At 36.2% G+C, this 20,604-nt stretch overlaps 1 protein-coding gene across 2 annotated transcripts in view; it reads left to right on the top strand.

Annotated features, from left to right (window-relative positions):
* The window catches only part of RSBN1L (round spermatid basic protein 1 like), a 66,163-nt gene that overhangs the window by 19,661 nt on the left and 25,898 nt on the right, over positions 1 to 20,604 (top strand). For both annotated transcript variants that reach the window (XM_082691858.1, XM_082691857.1), the window contains exon 2: positions 18,875 to 18,991. In XM_082691858.1, the coding sequence (XP_082547984.1) occupies positions 18,875 to 18,991 (117 nt within the window). The remainder of the gene's footprint in view (positions 1 to 18,874; positions 18,992 to 20,604) is intronic.

The raw sequence follows: 20,604 nt of genomic DNA, 5'->3' as shown, positions 1-20,604 counted from the left end.
CACTCTATGTGTGTTTTTCTAGATGATTTCTGAATGTGATTCTACTATTTCTATTTAATAATGATAAGTGCCTATGATATATATACTGGGCATAGTGTTGGAAATAATGCACATGTTGCCTTTAATCATAAAAATCTAAAAGATAAGTGCTACTATGTTTGACAGATGAGAATACTGAGGCACAACACAGTTAATAAGTAATTTGTTTTGTGTCACTTGGTGGCAGGAGCAGCTGGTAATTAAGTATGTCTAATTATAAAGCCAGAGTTATTTCCAGTGTATTACAGTATGTTTAGAATTTCTTAATACCCAGCTATCTTAAACTACATCATTTTCAATGTTCTCTTCCTTGTTTTTTTTTTGGTCTCAATATGTTAGCCAGAGCAACCTGCTTATTCCTGAATAGTAAAAGAGGAAAGTATTGTACTGTTTGAACATCTCATAATGTCTTCAGGCAGAAACATTTTTTGCATTATTGTATAAAACATAGGACGTTGTTGCTGTAGCAGTCATACTAAATTTTTCCCTTTCTTTAAGAAAAGCAGAAAGAAAGAATCATAAAATACTAGCTGAGAAAGATTAATCAGAGATCAGTTAGCATAAGCCCCCGATTTTTACAAGTAGAAGCAGCAGAAGCTCCATAACGCTCCCTCAGTTCAGCAGTTCACAAGTCCTTAATGTTCTTAGTTACTGGAACTGCACAGGTCTTTCATATCTCAGGGTTCTTAACACGGAGCAGTTTTTACAGTTAAGTCCATAAGGACCTTTAACCGTTTTAGCATTTGCCCTAAGTGTGTATGATTTTCTTCTTAGCCTTCCAAGTTTCTGGAACCCATTTCTGTGTCATTCCTTCCCCTATTATACAACTTCCTACTGGGGAAGTTTTGGTGCAGAAGAGCTAGAAGTAGTGCTGCTACTAGAACAGGTACACAGAGAAGCAGAATTCAAATCATAAGAGAGGGAGGAGGAAGCAGTGGTCATTTCTAGTTGTAGGAATCAAGGAGTCCTTAATGAAAAGCTGAAATTCAGCTGAATCTTGCAGGATGTATAGGATTTTGGTCCGCAAGAGTTGGGATGGGCATAGGCCTTCTACCTAAAGGGAGTAAGACTTGAGTAGTAATGAATAAAAAAATCTAGAATCTTGTGTACATATATATATGGTTGGATAGTAGAAGAAATGATTCATGTGTGAGTCTGCACTATACAGATTCTTGAATGGCATAGTGTGGGCATTTTCTTTTTTATTTACAAAAGGTGTATTCATTTGTTTAAAGTGGAAGAGAGTGACATGATAAACTATAATTTCAAGGAATATTTTTTGGCTACTGCTGGGATTGGTGGAGAGGAGAGAAACAGTAAGTAGGAAGATCACTTCTTTCAAAAGAGAATTAATCAATTATGATGATAGTTGTGGAAAGGGAAAGGAAGATGGACATATTTCAGTAGATTGAACTAAGCAAGTGCTTTAATGGTAGGGAAAAACTGAAGAGGGGAGTATAAAGGTTTTGAGAATTTTGAATTTGGATGTTGGGGAATATTAATGGAATTAAAAGAAAGGCTTGAATCTTATTTATATAAGAAAGATGATAATTTTGGTGTTAAATATTTTTTAATTAAAATTTTTTATTCTTTAAAAATTTATTTATTATTTTTATTGACATATAATGTATTATTTGCCCCAGAGGCACAGGTCTGTGAATAGTCAGGCTTACACACTTCACAGCACTCACCATTTCACATACCCTCCCCAATGTCCATAACCAACCACCCTTTCCATACCCCCCTTACCCCAGCAACCCTCGGTTTGTTTTGTGAGAGTAGGAGTCTCCTACGGATTTTCTCCCTCCCAGTCTCATCTTGTTTCATTTTTTCTTTCCCTACCTCCCAGACCTCCCACTCTGCCTCTCAAATTCCTCATATCAGGGAGATCATATGATAATTGTTTTTCTCTGATTGACTTATTTCGCTCAGCCTAATACCCTCTAGTTCCATCCATGTTGTTGCAAATGGCAAGGTTTCATTTCTTTTGATGGCTGCATAGTATTCCTCTGTGTGTGTGTGTGTAATATATATATATAAATAAATATATTATATATATATATCAATCACATCATCTTTATCCATTCATCTGTGGATGGACACCTAGGTTCTTTCCATAGTTTGGCTACTGTGGATTTTGCTGCTATAAACATTCAGGTGCATGTGCCCCTTAGGATCACTACATTTGTGTCTTTAGGGTAAATACCCAGTAGTGCGATTGCTGGGATGTAGGGTAGCTCTGTTGTCAACTTTTTGAGGAACCTCCATGCTATTTTCCAGAGTGGCTGCACCAGCTTGCATTCCCACCAACAGTGTAGGAGGGTTCCCCTTTCTCCGCATCCTCGCCAGCATCTGTCATTTCCTGACTTGTTAATTTTAGCCATTCTGACTGGTGTGAGGTAGTATCTCATTGTGGTTTTGATTTGTATTTCTCTGATGCTGAGTGATGTTGAGCATTTTTTCATGTGTCTGTTCATGTCCTCTGCCCATTTTTTGATTGGATTATTTGTTCTTTGGGTGTTGAGTTTGATAAGTTTTTTATAGATTTTGGATACTAACCCTTTATCTGATAAGTCATTTGTGAATATTTTCTCCCATTCTGTCAGTTGTCTTTTGGTTTTGTTGACTGTTTCCTTTGCTGTGCAAAAGCTTTTGGTCTTCATGAAGTGCCAGTAGCTCATTTTTGTCCTTGCATCCCTTACCTTTGGTGATGTTTCTAGGAAGAAGTTGCTGCGGCTAAGGTCGAAGAGGTTGCCACCTGTGTTCTTCTCAAGGATTTTGATGGATTCCTGTCTCACATTGAGGTCTTTCATCCATTTTGAGTCTATTATTGTGTGTGGTGTAGGGAAATGGTCCAGTTTCATTTTTCTGAATGTGGCTGTCCAACTTTCCCAATATCATTTGTTGAAGAGACTATCTTTTTTCCATTGAACATTCTTTCCTGCTTTGTCGAAGATTAGTGGACCATGGAATTGAGGGTCTATTTCTGGGCTCTGTTCTGTTCCATTGATCTATGTGTCTGTTTTTGTGCCAGTACCATACTGTCTTGATGATGACAGCTTTGTAATAGAGCTTGAAGTCTGGAATTGTGATGCCACCAACTTTGGCTTTCTTTTCCAACATTCCTCTGGCTATTCGGGGTCTTTTTTGGTTCCATATAAAGTTTAAAATTATTTGTTCCAGTTGTTTGAAAAAAAAAAATTGATGGGATTTTGAAAGGGATTGCATTAAATGTGTAGATTGCTTTAGATAGCATAGACATTTTCACAGTATTTGTTCCTCCAGTCCTTGAGCATGGAACGTTTTTCCATTTCATTGTGTCTTCCTCAGTTTCTCTCATGAGTACTTTATAGTTTCTGAGTACAAATTCTTTGCCTCTTTGGTTAGGTTTATTCCTAGGTATCTTATTGTTTTGGGTGTAGTTGTAAATGGGATCGACTCCTTAATTTCTCTGCCTTGTTGTTGGTGTAGAGAAATGCAACTGATTTCTGTGCATTGATTTTATATTCTGACACTTTACTGAATTCCTGTATAAGTTCGAGCAGATTTGGAGTGGAGTCTTTTGGGTTTTTCATATAAAGTATCATATCATCTGCAGAGAGTGAGAGTTTGACATCTTCTTTGCCGATTTGGATGCCTTTAATTTCTTTTTGTTGTCTGATTGCTGAGGCTAGGACTTCTAGTACTTTGTTTGCCATGTTCCTGACCTTAGGGGAAAAGCTCTCAGTTTGTCCCCATTGAGAATGATAACTATCTAGCTGAACTCCTGCAACTTGATGTCATTTTAGTCTGCTACTCCTCTGCCATCTTGCCTCTCCAGTTTTTTAATTTTTTAAGTCATTTCTGTACCCAGTGTGGGGCTTGAACTCACTACCTAGAGATCAAGAGTTGCAGGCTCTGCTGACTGAGGTAGCCAGGTGCCCCAGGATGTTAAATATCTCCTATGGAGATGACATGGTGAAGTTTGGCCAAGCGGCTGGGTTGAGATACTAGTTTGGGGATTCATTTGCCTAATGGTTAACAGTTTAAATCTTGGGAATTCATTTTTAGACAAGTATAGAGAATGAAGAAAGAAGTACACCTAAGATAAAATCCTAAGGAGAATGTGCTAGTTTTTATGATAGGATTCTGAGTTATGGTGTCGTCAGGGTAGTGCAGTGCCATTGACCTTAGGAGAAGTTTTGAGTAAGACACTAGTGATGTCTCTTGCAGTGAGGACTAATAAAAAAAAGGCTGTTAAGTGAAATATGTCAATCAGAGAAGACAGTTATCATATGACACTCACATGTGGAATTTAAGAAACAAAACAAAGCATTATAGGGGAAGAGAGGAAAAAATAAAACAGGATGAAACCAGAGATTGAAATAAACCATAAGAGACTCAGTCATAGGAAACTGACTGAGGGTAGCTGGAGGGGAGGTGAGTGTGAGAATGTGGTTACTGGGTGATGGACAGTAAGGAGGGCATATAATATAATGAGCACTGGTATTATAAGACTGATGAATGTGCACTGAGCTCTACTTCTGAAACCAATAATTCATTATATGTTGGTTATTTGAATTAAATAAAAAGATGGAAAAAATAAATGAGTGCTGACAACATAGCCTTAAAGCAAGTCTTTTTAAAAACGAGTGTTCTTTTTTTTTTTTTTAATATTTATTTATTTATTTGACAGAGAGAGAGAGGGAGAGATCACAAGTAGGCAGAGAGGCAGGCAGAGAGAGAGAGGAAGGGAAGCAGGCTCCCCGCTGAGCAGAGAGCCTGATGCGGGACTCGATCCCAGGACCCTGAGATCATGGCCTGAGCCGAAGGCAGCGGCTTAACCCACTGAGCCACCCAGGCGCCTCAAAAACGAGTGTTCTAAACAGTGCTTCTATATCATACGTAGAATGGCTCAATGATTTGATCAGATAATTAAATATTCTCATTAAATATTTGTATACCAGAAGAATAAATAAAATCTTTTAAAAAAAGGCTGAGAAGGCATTAATCCTCTTTTTACTTTATCTTTAATTTTTTCCTTTCCATTTTTGTAATGTTACTTTCCTTTTACCTCCCCACTTCAGTTCTGTATTATTTCTCATCTTCTCCTCTTTCCTGCTTGTTTTAAATTCTGTTTGTAGCTATACCTTCTCCTGTTGGGTGAGGGTGATCAGGAAGATCAGTGTTGTGTCTAAGATCAGCTTAGACTAACTGATTTCATAGACTGCATTATTACAGTGCGAATCATGGCACATACCCAAAGCAGGCAAAAATGTGATAGCATAAAGTCTGTTTGAGGTTTGTGCTGCAAAAATATATTGTGGCTGAAAGCTTTAGTAGGAAATTCTACCAATACTTCTTAAGAGGTAAGTGTGGATTTTTATTTTTTTATTACTATTTTTTGTGTAAGCTCTTCGCAATGTGGGGCTTGAACTCATGACCCGGAGATCGAGAGTTGCTTTACTGACTGAGCTAGCCAGGCCCCCCCATGACACGTCTTTAAAAAAAAAATTCTAATGAACCTGTATAAGGATCCTTTTCTGTACAAAAATTTTTGGTTTAATGAGTCGTGGTATAGTATGGGATTTCTGTCTTTTCCTTAAAATCTCTTAAGTCTAACAAACATTGTATGTATTATGTACATATTCAGAATACATATATAATTATATCATATTTTCTCCTTTTGTTCTTTTTACTAACTATAGCATGATCTTGAGATAATGTATATAAAGTGAGGTAGAAATGCACTTAAACAATTTTAACAAAGGGAGTACTTTGTAAAAATTAAGAGTATTTTCTTGTGTGTGTGTGTATTAGGTTATATATTAATTCATTGTTATATTTTGAAGTACTTTTTTCTTCGTTTTCTGATGGACATTGTGATTTATTTAAAGATAAATCTTTGAAAAAATACTTGTCTGAACATAATTATCCATTTTTTCAGGAAAGAGATGTAGGCTAACAATTACATAAGCAATAAATATGAATCCCTTTCTGTCATAGAGATTATAATTAATAATAAGTATAAATAATTTAGAAGTAAAGGAAATAAAAACCAGGACTTCCTTTTATTCCTTCTACAGGAGTAAACTCTGGTAGGTGTTTTGTGTTCTCCCTTCCAGACTTTTTCCTGTGCATTTACATATATACATAAATATATGTACACACAGAAAAGAATATGTAGCCTATTTTTAAAAACCTAAATATGCTATGTGCATTTTTTTAGAACTTGCTTATTTTACTTAACAGTGTGTCTTGGAGCTCTGTCCATTACATAAAGTGAAATTTATACACATATATACACAAACTGTGTGTGTCTGTGTTACTTATGTATGTATGTATAGTTGACACACAGTGCCACATTAGCCTCATGCACACAAACTGTCTGTATGTATTTCTTATTTATTTATTTGACTGTGGTTGACACACAGTAGCACATTGGCCTCAGGTATACCAAATAGTGATTTGACAGTTTATACATATGCTATGCTCAGCACAAGTGCAGCCACCATCTGTTCCATAAATATGGAAGGCTTCATGAATTTGCATGTCTTTCTTGCTCAGGGGCCATGCTAATCTTCTCTGTATGGTTCCAATTCCAATTTTTGTGTATGTGCTGCTGAATTAAGCATTGTATTTCTTTCTTTTAAGTTTTGCCTTTATACATTTTTATAAATATAATTTTTAGTAATTCCTTAATTTTAGAATAGTTTTAAATTTAAGAAAAATTACAGAGTACAGAGTGCCCATCTATTGTGTACTTTTTCTTTTTGTATCTTGTACTTCCTCTTACTAAAATTTCACATTTGTATTGTACATTTGTCATAGTTAATCAGTATTGATACAATATCATTAACTAAAGACCATACTTAATACAGGTTTTCTTAGTGTCATTTTTCTGTTCAAGGAATCCCACCCAAGATACTGTATTACATTTGGTCATCATGTCTACCTAGGCTTTTCTTGACTATGGCAGTTTCCTCAAACTTTTCTTGCTTTTGATTACGTTGATGGTTTGAGGAGTACTGATCAGGCATTTTATAAAATGCTCCTCAATTGGGTTTTGTTTTATGTTTTTCTCATGATTAGAATTGGGCTACTGGTTTTTGAGAGGAAGGCCATGACTTTAAGAATAAATTTTTTTTTTTAAAGATTTTATTTATTTATTTGACAGACAGAGATCACAAGTAGGCAGAGAGGCAGGCAGAGAGAGAGAGAGAGAGAGAGAGAGAGAGAGAGAAAAGCAGGCTTCCTGCGGAGCAGAGAGCCCGATGCGGGGCTCGATCCCAGAACCCTGAGATCATGACCGGAGCCGAAGGCAGCAGCCCAAACCACTGAGCCACCCAGGCGCCCCAAGAATAAATTTTACTAAAAAAAAAAAATCAAGGGTTGCTTGGCTGGCTCAGGTAGTTAAGTGTCCAACTCTTCGTTTTGGCTCAGGTCATGATCTCAAGGGTCCTGGGATTAAGCCCCCCCCCCCCTCGCTGCAGGGAGTCCCCTTGAAAAGTCTCTTCCTCTGCCCCTCCCCCGAGTTGCACACATGTGCACACGCTCTTTTTCTCTGAAATAAATAAAATACATCTTAAAAAAAAAAAATCAAGTAGTACTGAAAGGTTTATAATGAGAAATGGCCCTGTTTCCATTCTCTGCCCTAGCCACCAGCTGTTAACTCTTTTAGTTCTCATCTCTTAATTCCAAATTTCTGAATAAAGTGTTCATACAGCCTTTTGATTTTTGATTAAAAGTTTTAGGCATATATTGCATTCTTGTTAAGATTAAAAATAATTTAGCATTTTTATAACCTAGCTTCTTTTTTATCCAGTAATTTCATAAAACTTAGTTGTAACATAATAATCAGTGTTAATTATGACTTGGCAAATACTTTTGAGTGCAGATCAGAGATCCTTTTCTGTACAGCCTTCTGGGTTTTCATAATACTTAAAAATTACCTCTCTTTACACACAGATGGTCCCCACCTTACAATGACTTACAATTTTTTGACTTGAGTATAGTGGGAAAGTGACGCAATTCAGTTAGAAATCATACTTTTGAATTGAACTGTGCTTTTTGAATTAGCAATATGTTGTAGGATATTTTCTGGTGATGCTGGGTGGGGCAGTGAGCCATAATGCCAGTCAACCATGGGATCACAAGAGTCAACAACCCAAACATTTATAACCATTCTATCTCCATAAAACGGTTTTGTTTTTCAGTTTTAGTAAAATATTCAAAAATTACTTAAGATACTCAACACTTTTAATAGTCTTTGTGTTGGATGATTTTGTCCAACTGTAGGCTAATGTAAGTGCTCTGAGCCCATTTAGTAAGTTAGGTGTATTAAATGCATTTTTGAGTTAATGTTACTTTGAATTTACAATGAATGGGTTTACTGAGATGAAATCCCTTTGTAAGTCAAGCAAGATCTGTTTATATCTGTTGCATATTCATTTTCTGTCCTGTTCTCTTTGTTGTGTGATAATTCCTCTTTATTCCTGGAGGTACTTTCTGCAGTGCTCTCTTGCTGTCCTTCAGTCTGAACTGGCTGCCCTTTAAGCCAGCTGCACAGCTTTCATACGGATAGTTCCTTGTGTGCTCCCTTCGGCAGCACATATATGGATAGTTCCTTGTGTGCCCGCCTGTGCTCAGTCTCCTATTTCCTTGGTCTCATGCCTTCTTCTTCCTTTGTTTACTCCTTCATTTACTTGAACATATCCTAAAGGGGGGTGCATGTGTGGTAAAAATGTTTGAATTTTTGCTTGTCTGATCATGTCTTCCCTCATATTTGATTGATAATTTGGCAGATGAAAGAATGCTAAGTTAAAAATTCTAAGTTAAGGGCACCTGGGTGGCTCAGTGGGTTTGGCTCGGGTCATGATCTCGGGGTCCTGGGATCAAGTTCCACGTCGGACTCTCTGCTCAGCAGGGAGCCTGCTTCCCTTCCTCTCTCTCTCTGCCTGCCTCTCTGCCTACTTGTGATCTCTCTCTCTCTCTGTGTCAAATAAATAAATAAATAAATAAATAAATGAATAAATAAATAAGTCTTTGAAAAAAAAAGAAAAAAATTCTAAGTTAAAAAGCATTCTGGAGGCACTTGTTTGTTGTATTGCTTTCTAGCATCTACTGTCATATTCAAGAGTTCCACACTATTACCTGATCTTTTGTATGTGATCTGGTTTTCTTTTGTGTTGTTTTAATTCCTTAGGAGACTTTTAGGATCTTTTCTTTATCTCTGGTGTACCTGGTATGTGTGTGTGAGAAGGGGGGCTACCACTGTGAATTCCATTCTTTGTGCTCATCCCTTAATGGAATCATCATTTTGGTGTCTGATCTTTTCTGGGAAAATTTCTTTTATTTATTTATTTTGGTATTTTTTTTCCCTATAAAATTCTGTTTTCCTTTTCTGAAATTTCAGTTAATTTGATATTGGATCTCCTGAATCTTTTGGGAATCTGGTCCTTGAGGTCACCTTATTTTCTGCTGTTTTCCACTTCTTTGTCTTGTTGTTCTTCTTCTGGAAGATTATCTCAACTTTATCTTCTAACTTTTGAGCTTTTCAGTTTTGCTATTTTATTTTTAAATTCTAAAAGTTCTTTTTTCCTAATTCAATTCAGTTTAAGCACTTAGAGAAGTACAGTCAGCTTGTTTTTATCTCCACCCTTTGCCTTACCTGGGGTACCTGAGTTTCAAGCCTGTTCCTTTTCTCCTGAAAAGGAAAAGTGGATGTTTGCCTTAAGAAGTGAGATTGAGTGATTACTTGACTCTCTGTGACAAGGGTAGGAAGACTGGGAAGTCCAACTATTTTTTATATAAAAATTTTTAAATGATTTCGATTGTTTTAAGACTCCTATGTGTGGTGTGTATACAACAGATGTATATGTGTATATGTTTGCATGTACTTAGATCTGTGTACATGACAGATGTGGGATCATTTTATAGATTTACATTTATATATGTTAAATTGCCATTTTCTTCTAACATTTCATGAACATTGTCCCCACTTCATGATATTAACTATTATTCAGTCATGAATTTTTTTTTTAAAGATTTTATTTATTTGACAGAGAGAGATCACAAGCAGGCAGAGAGGTAGGCAGAGAGAGGTGGGGGAAGAAGGCTCCCTGCTGAGCAGAGAACCCGACGCGGGGCTCGATCCCAGGACCCCGGGATCATGACCCGAGCCAAAGGCAGAGGCCTTAACCCCCTGAGCCACCCAGGCGTCCCCAGTCATGATTTTTAATGGTTTTGTATTTTCCCATTAATGAATATACCCAAATTTATTTAATCAGTCTCCCTTTATTAAGCCTTTAAGTTATTTACAGTTTTTTGTAATTGTAAATAATATGAGATGAGGACTCCTGTACATGTATATTTGTGCTGGGTTGTTACTTCCTTTTTATTAAATACTAGCAGTGGATTTCTGGGATCATAAGAATGATTGGGCTTTTGTTTTGTTTTTGTTTTTCAGAGAAGGGGAAGAGGGAAAGAGAGAGAGAGACTCTCACACAGGCTCCATGCCTAGAACGGAGCCTGTCACAGGGCTCCATCTGTTGACTCTGAGATCATAACCTGAGCCAAAATCAAGTCTGAGCCACCCAGGCACCAGGTGCAAGGTTGAACTTTTTTTAAAGATTCTTTTTTTAAAGATTTTGTTTATTTATTTGACAGACAGAGATCATAAGTAGGTAGAGAGGCAGGCAGAGAGAGAGAGGAGGAAGCAGGCTCCCCGCCAAGCAGAGAGCCCTATGTGGGGCTCGATTCCAGGACCCGGGGACCATGACCTGAGCTGAAGGCAGAGACCCAGGCGCCCCAGATTGAACTTAAAAAAAAAAAATTATATTTTTGAGAGAAAGAGAGAGCATGAGAGGGGCTTGGAAGAGGGAGAAGCAGAGTCCCCACTGAGCAGGAAGCCCGATGGGGGGTGAGGGGGCTTGATGCTGGGACTCTGGGGTCCTGACCTGAGTTGAAGGCAGATGCTTAAGCGGCTGAGCCACCCAGGTGCTCCAGATTGAGCTTTTTTTTATATTAATTTGACATTAAGCGTTTTTGGAATTTGTTTTATGTCCTTTGCACCTTTTTCTATTTTTTTTTTTAATTTAAGCTTCATTTATTTACTAGAGAGAAAAAGCATGTGAATACCCATGCTCCTAGGGGGTGGGGGGGAGGGGCAGAGGGAGAAGAAGAGAAAATCCCAAGCAGGCTTCCTGCTGGCATGGAGCAGGAAGCAGGGCTCCCTCTCAAGATTCTGAGACCAGGACTTGAGCCAAAATATAGAGTCAATTGCTGAACCAACTGATACACTTAGGCTCTCCTGCAGTGTTATTTTTTCTAATATTTTTTTCTATTTTTTTTTTTTTAAATACTATGTTGTAAGAATTTTTCCTATAAAAAGAGATCTATATAAAAAAGAAATTACCACATGGTCTTTTTTTTTTAAGTTAATTTTTTAAATTTATTTGACAGACAGAGATCACAAGTAGGCAGAGAGGCAGGCAGAGAGAGAGAGAGAGGAGGAAGCAGGCTCCCTGCCGAGCAGAGAGCCCGATGTGGGGCTCGATCCCAGGATCCTGAGATCATGACCCGAGCCGAAGGCAGAGGCTTCAGCCCACTGAGCCACCCAGGCACCCCTACCACATGGTCTTTTAAGGAAAATTATTGTTTTTATTATTGAGACTTTACACACAATAAAATTGTGGATCCCTAATGTTTTTGGAGGAGTGGTTTCATTAAATCTTAGGATTTTTTGTTAAAAGCAACCAGGGCAGTTAGAAAAGGGAAATACAAATTTGAGGAACTGCTCCTGAAAGGCTGTAAGGACTAAGAATTTACTTCCTTGCTATGGTATGATAAGGAAAGGAAGGAAGAATTAACAAAGATCAATGTAGAGCACATAAAAGAAAAGAAAGTCATGATGTACTGTAGAAAATAACACAATAATTTCTTACTATGTCACAGGCTCTGTTTCATGACTCAAACATTGAGGTAAAGGCTTAAAAAAAGGCTCTACTTAAAAAACATATATGAGGTGTGCCTGGGTGGCTCAGTGGGTTAAGCCTCTGCTTTCGGCTCAGGTCATGATCTCAGGGTTCTGGGATCGAGCCCCACATCGGGCTCTCTGCTCAGCAGGGAACCTGCTTCTCTCTTTCTCTCTCTCTCTCTCTGCCTGCCTCTCCATCTACTTGTGATCTCTGTCTGCCAAATAAATAAATAAAATCTTTAAAAACAAAACAAAACAAAAAAAACATACATAATACAATGCTTATAAGGAGAAAGCTACATTTATAGCAGAAAGAATACAATGTGAAATTTGCTGTAATAAGGTTAGATATAACCTGCCTACTGTATTATACAGGATAGTATTAATGGGCCTGGTTTGATTTTGTAGCACAGAGTGATGAGAATGAGCCTGTTTGTTGGTGATGCCAGAAGTTATAGCTGTCACCTCTCATACGTGGAATGATAAATGATACCTGAGAAAATAAAAATTAAATGATACTCAAATACTGTTTTTTAGTTTTAAACAGGTAAATTTTGTTTTGTTTTTGTATTCATCAATATGAGTATGATAATGAGTTTAAATATTTGTCACAATGAAAAGAATATATTTCTTAGATTTTTTAAACAGGGAAGTATATAATACATTTTTGAAAGTTATTAGAACGATTAAAAAATAGTGTCAGTCTTCTGTTATTTAAAACTATGAATTAATTCGTAAGATTTGAGATAAATGGATTTTTGTTGTATTATGAATCTCTTAAGGGGTGTCTGGGTGGCTCATTTGGTTCAGCAAGTCTGTCTCTTGATTTCATTTCAGGTCATGATCTCAGGGTTGTGAGATCTAACCCCCAGTCAGGCTCCATGCTGGGCGTGGAGCCTGCTTAAGAGTCTCATTCTTCCTCCGTGTCCCTCTCTTATTCTCCCCCTCCCTCTCTCTCTAAAAAAATTTAAAAATTAAAGAAATCTCTTAAAAGGATTCTCTAACAATGCTTTTTATAAGTTTGACTTTCTCCTTACTGAAGTGATTCACCTAATATTTGTGTGTGTATGCTTTCATCTCTGTATTATAATGACTTTAGTACAGGTGAATACTAGTAAATTTTATTATAACCAAATGAAAACAGTTATTTGTTTTTAAGAACTGATTTTGCATAGCTTTACCAGCAGTAGGAATCTAATGATATTGTTGGTTGTAACACTCTTTAGTATGCCACTATTATTTATTTTTATCTTTTGCATGTAAGTGCTCAGTAGAAATATATTGCTAAATAAATAGAATATTATATTATTATAGAAAAATCCCTTTTATATCTTATTTGAAGTTATTTTAATCAGTTTTCTTTTTTATATCTTAACTTTTACATACAGTGTATATCTTTAGCACATGTGTATTTTTCCACACATGTAATTTATAGTTTGTTCTGGTTCATAATGACTTATTCATTTATTCCATTTCCTTTTCTCCATTCTTATATTCCTTCTGCTCCTGTAGGTTCAAACTCTATAATGGGTCTGTTTGTATCTGTTTTTCCTCTGTCCCCTGACGCCCTTTTTATTTTTATTTTTTAATTATTTACTTTCATTTTTAATTTTTTAAAAAAGATTTCATTTGTTAGAGGGTGAGAGAGAGAGAGAGCATGAGCAGGGAGGGTGGAGAGGGAGAAGCAGACTCCCCTGCTGAGCAGGGAGCCCCATGTGGGGCTCAATCCCAGGACCCTGGGATAATGATAAGGCAGACACTTAACTGTCTGAGCCATGTAGGCATTCCTCCCCCGACCTTTATTTTTAAAATAAAACTTGTAGTCCTTGTGTTAAGTTGGACTTTTCAAAATAGGTATTTTCTTGTTCTTATGGTAGAGTGATTTTTACTTTTATTCCAATAATTAGCTAAATATTCCTTCCAAACCTTAGGTTAGACTATGAAGGATAAAAATCATACAAATTCTTGGTCATGAAGAGAAATGATTTTTTAAGAATGGCAGTTTTTTAAAGAACAGTATGTTACAGTAAACATGGGGCTAGGGAGCTGTTTTCCTTGTGAAAAGATGTAGAAGTGCCTTTTTTGAGTATGAATGCATTATAATGTAATGACAGCAGAGTTGAGATTTTTATAGACGGTGGTGTTTTGAATTGTTATGACCAAAAAATGTTTATTATGGCCCAACACTATGGATAGAGAGCTAGACATAGATAATATAAGGCTTATATCTTTGCAGTATGCTTTTGTATATATTTCCTATTTAATCTTTATATAAACTCCATTTTACAGCTGAAATGGGAGATCTGAAAGTTTGTTATCAAGGTTGCAGAACTTGATCTAGGTCTTCTGAACTTGTAGGCTTTCCACTTTGTTTTAGCTGTAACATGTTTACCTGTAACATATAAACACATTATAACATCTTTGTGTTATCTGTAACATGATGATGAAACATTTATTTTTTATTTTTTATTTATTTATTTATTTATTTTTTTTATTTGACAGAGAGAGATCACAAGTAGGCAGAGAGGCAGGCAGAGAGAGAGAGAAGGAAGCAGGCTCCCCGCCAAGCAGAGAGCCCGATGCGGGACTCGATCCCAGGACCCTGAGATCATGACCTGAGCCGAAGGCAGCGGCTTAACCCACTGAGCCACCCAGGCGCCCGATGATGAAACATTTAATGGAGGCATTTAAAATTAGCTTTTTTAAAAGATTTTATTTATTTATTTGACAGAGAGAGAGAGAGAGAGAGATCACAAGTAAGCAGAGAGGCAGGCAGGGGCGGCGGGGGGTGGGGAGGCAGGTGAAGTTAGATTTTGAAAAAGGATATGCCCTGACAAGAAGCAAAAGTTCTAGGAATAGTGAAAGGTAGCTTGAAAGATTGAGACAGGTATGTAGGTTGGGACAGCAGTTATCCCACAAAAATGCTTTTCTGCTATGAATATGTAGGATGACTTGTTTGCTTCCTTTCCTTAGAAGGTTTTGAGTGTGGGGTAGGAGGTAACTATAGTTACGTTGTCCATCACTCTTGGTCTTGGCAGTGCCATTGTTTTGTTTCTGGATGTTTGTCATATAACGACTTAATGTCTTCAGTTTATCTTTACATAGCATTATACCAGAAGGCATATTCTAGGACCTTTTTTCCTGTTTTATGAAATTAATATGGTCCTTTTGGAGAGACTTTAAAACTTTTTGCTACTTAAAAATAATGGCTTTTAGGGGTGCCTGCCTGGCTCAGTCAGTAGAGCTTGTGACTCTTGAATTTGGGGTCATGAATTCAAGTCCCACCTTGGGTGTAGAATTTATTTATTTTTTATTTTTTTAAAAAATATTTTATTTATTTATTTGACAGAGATCACAAGAAGGCAGAGAGGCAGGCAGAGACAGGAGGAAGCAGCCACCCTGCTGAGCAGAGAGCCCGATGCAGGGCTCCATCCCAGGATCCTGAGATCATGACCTGAGCCGAAGGCAGAGGCTATAACCCACTGAGTGACCCAGGCACCCCCTAGAATTTACTTTAAAAAACAATGGCTTTTAATAATTCTACACCTTGGGTGTAGAATTTACTTTAAAAAAATAATGGCTTTTAATAATTTGTGCTATTATCTTTCAGTCTGATTTTTTTGAATGTGTTTGTATTATATTTTCAAAAAACTGGTATATATTTCGGGGCACCTGGGTGGCACAGTTGTTTAAGCAGTTAAGTGGCCAATTCTTGGTTTCAGCTCGGATCCTGATCTTGGGGTCATTGGATCCAGCCCCATGCTCAGCATGGAGTCTGCTCAAGATTCTTCCTTCTTCTCCCTTTGCCTCCCACCCATGCTCCTGCTCTCAGAGATAGATGGATGGATGGATGGATGGATGGTTAGATGGATAAGGATGTATAGGTACAGGAGTTGTGTGTAGAAAATCTGTGTGCACTTTCTGTTCAGTTTTGCTGAGAACCTAAAACCTCTCCAAAAAATAAAGGCTGGGAGCCCCTGGGTGGCTCAGTCGGTTAATGTTTGACTCTTGATTTCAACTCAGATCATGATCTCAGGGTCCTGAGATTGAACTTCACGTCTGACTCTGTGAACAGGATGGAGTCTGCTTGTCCCTTTCCTTCTACTCCTCCCCCTGCATTAGTACATGTGCGTCTACGCTCTCTCTTTCTCTCTCTCTCAAATAAATAAATATCTTTAAAAAATTAGGCCTGTAATTTATAAATATATTTATAAATAAAGTTTATTAGAAATAGGGTAATACCATATTACACTTTTTTCCCTGAAAAGCTAGTTTAATTTTATTTTGAAAAATATTTGTTTTGTGACTGTGATACATTTATATTATATCATAATTATATATATATGCCATTATAATTCTACAGTTACTTTAATCTTTGTGGTTAGAAGTCAGATTGTAGTTACCCTTGGGGATGCTGCATAAAGACTGGAAGGGAAGACAAGAGGGGTCGCAAGGTGCTGTTCATTTGTGTTTTTTTAAAGATTTTATTTATTTATTTGACAGAGAGAGACCACAAGTAGGCAGAGAGGCAGGAAGAGAGAGAGGGGGAAGCAGGCTCCCTGCTGAGCAGAGAGCTGGATTCGGGCTTTGATTCGGGGCTGATCAGGGGCGGATTGGATCCGGGCTGATTGTAGAACCTGGGGATCATGACCTGAGCGGAAGGCAGAGGCTTAACCCACTAAGCCATCTAGGCGCCTGGGTGTTGTTTGTTCATTTTTGTAAAAATTAAGCTGTATACTTACATTTTTTTTTCTGTGTTTATATTATGTCTTAATAAACTTAAAAAAGTTCAGTAATTACTGAAATAACACTTTAAAATTAATAAAGTTAATAGGGATGATTGGGAAAAGAAATGTGGAGATAGGTAACTGTTTTCTTCAGTAGTGATTTTTAAAGGATATGTAAATAGTTCATTAAAAAATGTATGTTTACTTAGGAAATATTAACTTATATATGTGTCTAAGCTCCAGCTATTTGCAGTAACACTTTATGGCTGGATGACAGCCTGTGACAGGATTTCAAGGACTTTAGACATCAAGAAGGAAGAATAGCAAACTAGTCTGAAGCATGAGAACAGCTTAATCTATTTCTAGAATTTGAGTTATATATGAACAGACTTCCTGTTTATTCACTTCTATATCTCGAACCCTTTGCTTATACTTAGCAATGCATATTTGTTAAATCAGTCTGTCCCTGTTTTCGTTTGCTCTGCCATCAACTATCCTTTCTTCTGCGTTGAGTATTACCACTTAAAAAAGCACTTTGTCAGTTTGGTAGGTAAAGTATCTTATTTGAATTTGTATTTTTTTATTATTAATGAGTGTAAGTTTTAAAATGTTTATTAAGTAATGACTTAATTTTTTGAGAATTATCTGTTTAAGTAGTGTAGACCTGATTTGTTCAGTATAGTAGCCACTAGTGTCATGTGACTCTTGAACACTTTGAATTGAGATGTGCTGTTAAAGTATATACTGGATTTTGAAGTCTTATTGTGAAAAACAATGTAAAATGTCTCATTAATAATTTGTTAATGTTGGCTTTATTTTGAAATGACAATTATTAGATCTGTTGGCTAAATAAAATTTATTATTAGTCTTAATGTCACCTGTTTGGTTTTGTTTCCAATGTGACTCCTAGAAAATTCAAATTCACATATCTGATAAGCATTATATTTCTACTGGGCAATACTGATCTAGATGGTAATCTAATATGAGGTGATATAGGACTTGAATTTGGGTAGTATTTATAGAAAGGAAAGTAAGGGGGCACCTGGGTGGCCCAGTGGGTTAAAGCCTCTGCCTTTGGTTCAGGTCATGGTCCCAGGGTCCTGGGATAGAGCCCTGCATCAGCCTCTCTGCTCTGCGTAGCCTGCTTCCTCTTCTCTCTCTGTCTGACTCTCTGTCAAATAAATAAATAAAACTTAAAAAAAAAAAAAGAAAGGAAGGAAGGATTTTAAGAAATTCGGCAGTATGCGTATATACTATATAATCTGTCACATTACAAGATATTTTATACTTTTTATGTGTTTCAGTTATGACTTTGTAATCAATTTTAAGCTTTTTTTTTTTTAGGGCAAAGGCTACATTACTATTTTGAAATTCTCTACATCTTCTGTTTTGCTGTGTACATAGTAGCTTGATGAACAAGAATTAGATATGAAATAATCTTATAAGCTCAAATTTAAATTTTTAGAATGCAAATCAGTGATTCCTAGAGTTCTTAAGCCTTTTATTTTACTGTATTTATTTATTTATTTAAAAATTTTTTTTTAGTGTTCCAAGATTCATTGTTTATGTACCACACTCAGTGTGCTATCACCAGCTAGCCAGATCAGTCATATCCTTTTTAAAAGGAGTAAGGATAAGGGTACTAACATCTAGTCTTACGTTTACCAGGCTCTGGGTAGTCATTTTATATATTTTTTCATTTAATCCTAATGGTAACCTGTGAGAAAGATAATGACTACCATTTTATAGGTTAAGATACTGCCATTGAGTAATTTTTCCACTGTTAGGATATTAATCCAGATAATGGCCAGTTTCAAAGCTAGCATTTTATCCATTGTAGTTTACTGTCTGGATTGAAGTTAGTTATTTTACGTGACCTGAAGTTAGTTTAATATTGTGGTTGACATGAATTAAAGAATAATCTCAAGAATGAAATGTATAATGATCAATTTTGATAGTTTATGATGTATATATGTTTTATGTTAATACATGACAGGAAATTTGGAAATCTTTTCCCAGACCTGAGAGGTAGAACAAAAGGCATGTTTGTTTTAAATTTTGATTTTTCATGGTGTATTCTAGAAATTGCACTGTAGTTCTTGGGGAAAAATTATAAAGTGGTTTTAAATATTTTCTTTGTTTTGTCTTTCAGATAAAATCAAAGACAAAATTAAAGAGCGAGATAAGGAAAAAGAGAGAGAGAAGAAAAAGCATAAAGTAATGAATGAGATTAAGAAAGAAAATGGAGAAGTAAAAATTTTGCTGAAAAGTAAGTTTATATTCAGTGATTTTAGTTGTACTATATTATATTCCTCAGTTTACTTACTGGCTTAGTGATTCAAATAAGAAATGTTTCTCACTGAATTTTGCTGACAGTAAACTTTAATTGTAAGAATATGGAAAGATCTGTAATAGTGGGGCATTCTAACTGTGTAGTAATGTCTTTAGTATATTTAATTAGTGAGTTATGAAAAAGCAGAAAAGTTAGGCTTTTAGGTTCCTTTAATATAGGTCATCTAATTCTGTGTTTGCCTTACTAGTCTTTATCCATATTTAGATCGAAAAAGGCTAAAACAGTTTTAATATGGTAGGAATGATAGAAGAAGTGAGCTTAAAAATGCTTGACTGTAATCACCATACCATAGTCTGGTATCAGAGGGAACGTTTTACTCTGAGCTGAATTAGAAGGTACACTGTTTTACTGTGAGTTTTTTGCAGGCTTAAAGAACACCCTCTTTTTGTTTGCTGTTTTTTCTCTGTTGTTACATTTGTTTTCAGTTGCTGTTTATGCATGGTGGGGGGTGGCTGGATTATAATACAAATCCTACCAATAAATCTGAACTTTTTTAGGGAATATGTATGGGAGAAATACAAGTAAGGACAGTTATAAATTCACTCTGGTAACAAAAGAAGAGTCAGTGGCACTTTGGTTGCTAGACAGCTAACAAATTCATTATCTGACCCTATTAAGTTAAGAATTTGTAGATCAGAACACAGTGACTTTGATTAATTTGACACTGAATTTATGTGTTAATAAACCATTATCTCTACATTAAGAAGAAAAGGCTGCAGTACCATATGTGTAATGAAATAACTGGTTAAAATTTATGTTATTTAAGAAACAATACTAGATTCTGTATTTTCATTTCATTCTTTGTCTTGTTTCTTGGTCACACTTTATTTAAGCTCTGTTTTCTACTTGTCAGAACTTTATACTTTATAAAATTCTTTTGACCTTGGAAGAAGTAGTCAGAGCTTAAGATGATGACTTAGTTAGGTGCATGGTCCTTTTATTCTATTTCTTTTGACAATGTGTTTTTGTTATATTCTCTAATGAGATCGTAAGACTTTGAGGCAGGAATCAAATCTAACCACCCTAGTGTTATACAGCAGCTAATTCATGCTTGAAGTGTTTACTTAACTTTACCCTGTTGGTTTAGTCAAATAGTCATTTTTTACTGGTTTAGTCAGATAGCTATTTTCTTATCCAGTGGAATGTACAGTGATGAACATTCTTGTCACTTGGTTGAATGTTGGATTCCTTACATACCATTTATGTGAAATATGTGAATCTAGAGATTACATATACAAATAAAATTTTAAATAGCCTCAGAAAATGGAGATTTTTTTTTTAGTAATAGCAATAGTAACCTTGACTTCTAAGTAGATGAAGAATGTAGGAGATACTTTGAGCTAAACGGAAAACCCAGTGATGATAAAGGGAGGAAAATGAGGTAGTTTTGGAAATGAATTAGTGACCTCTAAGATGACCAGGGGAAGATGAATTTACTGTAAAACAGAGATAAATTATAATTTAATTACTGCTTTACAGCGTTGTGAAGATTAAAAGAGGTGTAAAGTATGGTGGAAGTTCCAAGTAAT

The sequence above is a fragment of the Mustela nivalis genome, assembly GCF_964662115.1.
Source record: "Mustela nivalis genome assembly, chromosome: 12".
NCBI lineage: Eukaryota > Metazoa > Chordata > Mammalia > Carnivora > Mustelidae > Mustela > Mustela nivalis.
The sequence above is the reverse complement of the archived record's forward strand: the minus strand, read 5'-3'. Positions and strand labels throughout refer to the sequence as shown.